This window comes from Centruroides sculpturatus, unplaced genomic scaffold (genome assembly GCF_000671375.1).
Source record: "Centruroides sculpturatus isolate CEXI.00-Female unplaced genomic scaffold, Cexi_2.0 scaffold855, whole genome shotgun sequence".
In the NCBI taxonomy this organism is placed as follows: domain Eukaryota; kingdom Metazoa; phylum Arthropoda; class Arachnida; order Scorpiones; family Buthidae; genus Centruroides; species Centruroides sculpturatus.
Genome location: NW_019385080.1, coordinates 241,201 through 247,670, shown reverse-complemented (window position 1 = coordinate 247,670; position 6,470 = coordinate 241,201). Strand labels below are relative to the sequence as shown.

Genomic DNA, 6,470 nt, shown 5'->3' with positions numbered 1-6,470 from the left:
TAATAAATTACTTCGAATGTCTGAAAGAAATTCATATAAAAGCTTAAAATAAACTTGTATTCAAACTTAATTCAGTTTATTTTATTGAAAAGTAGTACAAGGGGAATCCCCGAATTGCAAAAGCTCACTCTAAAAACAAATCACTGACATCTGGATGTGAAGAGTTAATTAATTTGAAAATTTTTTTTTCAATTTTTGGAATGTTTTTTGTCTCCAATTTTTAAAAATATACGGCCAGCTAGTGTTCACCCTACTTTAAACCCTTGTCCTCCCGCGACGTCTGAGAATGCCCCGGGAAATCCAACTCCAGCTGTGTTCAAGGTCATCCAGATGTGTAAACAATGACTCATCGGTGTTAAATTTCACAGAAGGGCGAAGGAAGTTAAACTTTGAAGCTTTTTCTTCAAAATTAACACATTTCTTTCGTTTTTTTTTTCAGTTTTAAGTATTTTTTATGTTTAATTACATTTATATCAAAAATTGCTAGGAACTAAAACGATTAAGGTAGGTCTAGCTGTTCTTTACATTCATAAATGTTATATGTCAGTGGAACAAATGGAGTGAGCTTTGAGCGTTCCACGATTTTTCGAGACTATACGCGGGCTTCCTAAACAAGCCTATATGTATGTTTGTCAAGAAATTTTTGGATGAAATACAAACCGCACAACTTCAAAATCACATAAAAATAATTTGCATAAAAAGAGACCTTACAGTATTGCCACCTTAAATATCTCTTAAAGTAAAACATCAAGATCCTGTTTCAATATTGTATAATGGCAAGGGAGATGCATTTGAATAAAAAATTAATTTAACATTGAGAGGAATATCAAGATAAAATGAAGATCACATTTGTTGTTTTAAATAAAATAAATGTGTATTTATACTTTGATAGTGACTATTAAGAGTTATACAATGATCTAAGATCTACGGGCATTCAAATTCATTGAAGCTCTATACTTGTATCTGTACATAAACACATGTGACAAAGAATTATAACAGTATGCTTCAATTAGTTCCAAAGTTCTATATTTTTGTTATAACTATAAACTCAAATTTATAGATTTTTAACAATATAGATTGACACTAACAAACTTACAGATTGTGAAGCTCAATCTATATTTTACTTGTACTTACCATTAAAAAAATCTGCATGAACTGATTTTTCATTTGCTGCTAAATCCATTAGAAGTCCACTAGATCCACCAGCCTATTATTTTATAAAAGAAATTGAATGAATAAATGTTAATCAGATTATTAATCTTTGCATAGCAATATGCATTAATCTTAACACTATAGTGAAAAAAATTTTAAGATTATATGTATTATTAAGGTAACAAAAGAATGAACTCATAGTTATATTTAATAAATCCTACATTAGTTATTTCATTAGACAACTGTAAGACCATGCAATAAGATACTTAATATCATTCAAACCGTAGACACTGTAGACCAGGGATCACCAAACTTTTTTGATCATTGACCCCCTACAACTTTTCGAAACATCACATTGACCCCCACCAAAAAGTTTGTGTTACAAGCAAAAACGAAAAGCTCTTACTATTTTAATATATATCTTTTAATTTTACATTTTTTACATTTATTGTACATATGTTAATAATAATTTTTGTAATTGACAATCAATGAGACAGATAAGGTTGATAATCCTTAGCAAGATTAGCAATATTCGGTTCAAAATTTCTAAGTTTTAGTCTTTTCATCGACCCCTCCAATAATGTTATATTGACCCCTGAGGGTCAATATAGACCACTTTGGCAACCTGCTGTAGACTGATAAGGGTCACTGAAGGTGATAAAAGAAAATGTTTGTTCACATGTTAAGTGTGTTGCTGATATATACAGGGTGTGAGGGTATTTGAGGACAGCTAATTTTCAGCATATTACACTATTTAAACCAATTAAAATGTCTCTATTTGTTCAAACCCCCCATGGAAAATAAAATGTTGTTTACACAGAAATGAAAAGACACACAGTCATTGTTGCCACATGTGCAGAACTCTGATTTAGAAATTGTCAACTTTCTAATATTGTAAACCAATGAGAAAAACTTTGACCAAGAGCAAAAGTCTTACAGGAGAAATGACAGATTATGTGCAGATCCTTCTGATGTCACCAGAGTGCACACTAACAAGGGAAACTGGCAGTTTGTAATTACCAATTTCAATGACATTTTGTGGATGTGTTGTATTTACTTACACTTAAATACTACCAAAGTTGCAGGACCAGTGGGTCTTGCAGACATTCTCAATAAAATTACGACAAAAGCTTTTCTACAATTATTAATACCAATGCAGAAGAGTGATTCAAGAAGTTATGGTATAGTGTGATTAGTTAAGGCATCACACATGGAAGTTTTTTCCAGATTCAATATCTGTATATGAGATGTTTTTTACATTTATAATTTGCCATATATACTCGTGTAATAGTCAACCCCTTACTTTTGGCCAAAAATCTGGAATTTTCCATAGACCCCATGTAAAAGTTAACCCTAGTATTTCACAGACAACAGGTCAATACAGTGGGTGGTCGGTTAACGAACAAATCGGATAACGAACACTTTCATGAAGATTTTTATGTTCGGACAATGAACACCTCACAGAACAAACACAAGAAGTGATGCAAAATAATGAATACCGATTGGTCTTTCTTTGTCTTCAGGCAACATTTCAAAACTTTTCGGAGTGCGGGAGACACAGACATTGATGCTCAACCTGGTATATACTGATCAGATAGTATTCCTCCAAGCTTTGAAACTCTCCCTTGTAATTCCATCTTTTTATTTTTCTGACAGAAACAATTCTTTTATAGTATTTGCGAGACTGTCGGGCGGACACTCATTAAGTTTTGTGTCGGTTTTTATTTTCGAAAGGTGAGAGTATAATAGCAAAGGTAGAGAGTGGGCAGAAGATGTCTGATGTTGCTGGGCAGTATGACTTGAACAGGTCTACAGTAGGCCACAGTTCAATCTTATCTAAGAATGATACAGTATAATCAAGAAGTCTCAAGCAGCTAAAGAAGTAACAAAAATCACATCTGAGAAATAAAGAACATTGAAGAGCTCATAATGGAGCCTGAAACGGATCTGACGACAGAAGAATGCCAAGAACTCTTGAATGAAGAACACCAAAAAACTTGGCGAGATATATTTTCTTCTGCAAAAGAGTATTAATGCCGATATCTGCTATTAAAGATCTTTTGAAGAAGTGGGAGGATGTCAGAACAATGGTCTTAGAATGGCATCCAAACCAGGTTTTGTTTAATAGGCTTGGGGATCTCTACAATTACAATGCTATTAATTACTTCTGAAAAATCCTGAAAAAGAGACAATTGACATTAGTCAGATTCTTTAACCCTCACAAACGGAAAAAACATGACTAATAAAAAGGCAAGATTGTGTATATATGTATTTTTATTATTACATATAAATAAACATAGTAAGAAAGTACAGTAGAGCATCGATTATCCGACTCAATTGGGAACTCAGGTTGGTCAGATAACTGAAAAAATCGGATAACCAAAAAAAAATGAAAAAAATACATTATTAGTATAGTATATTAGTATATCCCAGGTAATTAGTATGTTAGTATATCACTATTAACCAACTTTGCGTTGAATTTTCATCGATGTTAAGCCTAACAAATTTTTTAAAAAATACAGGTAGGCCTCCTACAATGTGATACCTTTACAACGCATTTTCACTCCGACGCAGCTGGAAAAATGTGGAAATTTTCTTACAACACAGTACTTTTACAATGCGGTTTACGGTAATTAGAAACGAATTATCTTCACATAACAGAAAAATCACAACGGATCACATGATACGAGCCTCAGTTCGGTATACAGAGCTAAAAGTCTTTGAAAACAGCTGTTTGTCGACGTTGGCGTGTTATTCCCTTGAAAGTTTCAGGGGAAGACCGGTTTCTAGACAGATGTGCATCAGTTACCATAAACACTCAAATATATCACTAAATTTTTGATCATTTATACTCTTTCAATAAGTGGGGATTGCAAAAATGGTCCAAAATACAGTATAAACTTCTATTGGGTTTTTTTAACAACATAGTGAAAGAAAGTTATTTTTTGCGATTTTTTACTGTCCACAAAACTGACTGAAAAAATTTTAGCCATAACAATGCCGAATGAAAAGAAAGGACCATCATTAAAAAGGAAATTTATAACTCTTCAAACAAAGATAAAAATTTTGGATCGAATTAAAAATCAAGAGCGAATAGCTAATATTGGTAGGCATTTTAATTTAAATGAGTTGACTATTTGGTTGATTAAGCAATCGGGAGAAAATATCAGAAATTTGGTCGCATCTGTATCATCTATTCTTGCGAAAAATGTTGCTCGTCCGAGAGCACCTATAATGAAAAAAAATGGAACAAGCACAAATATTATGAGTAGAAGATATGAACAAGAAATGGGTGCCTTTAAATAAAACTGCACTTAAACAAAAAGCCTTAAAAATATTTGATTATTCAAAACAAATGGGACAGTTGTCAGCTGATAAAACCAGTGTTAAATTCGTGGCTAGCAATGGCTGGTTTGAAAAATTCAAAAAACGCCATTCAAATGGCAAGTTTTTCTCTTTTTAGAACCGAATCCCAGTTTTTGTATTAATTTGGTGTCTCCTATAACATGATTTCCCACAACAGGGTATTTTCAAGGAACATATTTACCGCGTTGTAGGAGGCCTACCTGTAATAATCGTCGCTATTGTATCATTAAAAATTATTTTATTGCTCACAAAAGAAACAACCACTCATAATTAGAAAATTAAGTCTCATTTAAATACTGGCCTCCCTTCAATGGTCGAGCCGGTGTTGCCAGCTAAAACACGCAAAAATTAAAAAAAAATAATATTAAAGTAGCCAAGACATAGCCAAATATTGTAGTGCCACATCACCAGCAGACATTTAAAATTTACTGACTAGAACGGTCGGTTAACCGATGTGATGGTTAATCGGGGATCGGATAATCGATGCTCTACTGTATATATACAGTGGGTGATCAATTAATGAACAGATCGGTTAATGAACAAATCGGATAACGAACACTTTCGCGAAAGATTTTTATGATCGGACAATAAACACATGATCGGATAATGAACACTTCACTGAACAAGCATAAAAAGAAGCGACGAAAATAGCAAATACTGACTGATTTTCCTTTGTTTTCAGGTAACTTTTTGGAGCGCGGGAGACCTCAACGTCAACCTGATAATATACTGATTAGATAGTATCCCTCGAACTTTGAAATACTCCCTTTTAATTCCAACTGTTTATTTTTCTGACAAACAATTCTTTTATAGTATTCGCATGACTGTCGGGCAGACACTCATTAAGTTTTGTGTCGGTTTTTATTTTCAAAATGTGAGAGTATAATAGCAAAGGTAGAGAGTGGGCAGAAGATGTCTGATGTTGCTGAGCAGATGGCTTGAACAGGTCTACAGTAGGCCGCAGTTCAATCTTATCTAAGAAAGATACTGTATTATCAAGAAGACTCAAGCAGCTAAAGGAGTAACAAAAATCACATCTGAGAAATAAAGAACAATGAAGAGCTCATAATGTAACCTGAAACGGATCTGACGACAGAAAAATGCCAAGAACTCTTGAATGGAGAACACCAAGAAACTCGGCAAGATATGTTTTATTCTGAAAAAGAGGATTAATGCTGATATCTGCTATTAATTAAAGATCTTTTGAAGAAATGGAGGATGTCAGATCAACAGTCTTAGAATGGCATACAAACCAGGTTGAGGTTAATAGGCTTGGGGATCTCTACAATTACAATGCTATTACAGGTAACCCCTGTATAACACGGTAGTTACGTTCCAAAAAATTGCCGTGTTATGCGAAACAAAGAACCAGTACGAAAAGGAGGGTTAAATTCCAAAAATTAAAAAACATGCTATTATATTTTCATAATTAAGATAAGAAAATTTTAATAAAGATATTTAAGTGATACATATTAATATAAATTAAATAATGTTTTCTTCGTTATCACTAAAAGCACTATTAACCGAGGATAACTTGCCAAAAAGAAAACGGCAAGTTATCCTTATCCTCTGAGCATTTTTCTGCATTATCTTCAGATCCATGCTTTACCTTTTGCAAAATGTATGTAATTTTAGATTGCTTGCTTCTAGTTAAAAGGTCTTTATAAATTTCCTTATATGGTGCTTAACACTTATGAAGAATAAAGCAAGTTATGAAATAAAGGAAAAACTTCTGGCAACTTCAGAAGCTTCTGCTTCTGAAGTTGCCAGATGTTTTTCCCTTATTTCATACTTGCTTTATTCTTCATAAGTGCTTAGCACCATATGAGGAAATTTATAAAGATCTTTTAACTAGAAGCAAGCAATCTAAAATTACATACATTTTGCAAAAGGTAAAGCATGGATCTGAAGATAATGCAGAAAAATGCTCAGAGGATAAGGATAACTTGCCA

General features: G+C 33.0%; 1 protein-coding gene across 1 annotated transcript in view; it reads right to left on the bottom strand.

Annotated features, from left to right (window-relative positions):
- LOC111634351 (COP9 signalosome complex subunit 9) overlaps nucleotides 1–6,470 on the bottom strand; it is a 50,915-nt gene that overhangs the window by 18,790 nt on the left and 25,655 nt on the right. The window contains exon 3 of the mRNA XM_023379106.1: nucleotides 1,135–1,207. Within this exon, the coding sequence (XP_023234874.1) occupies nucleotides 1,135–1,207 (73 nt within the window). The remainder of the gene's footprint in view (nucleotides 1–1,134; nucleotides 1,208–6,470) is intronic.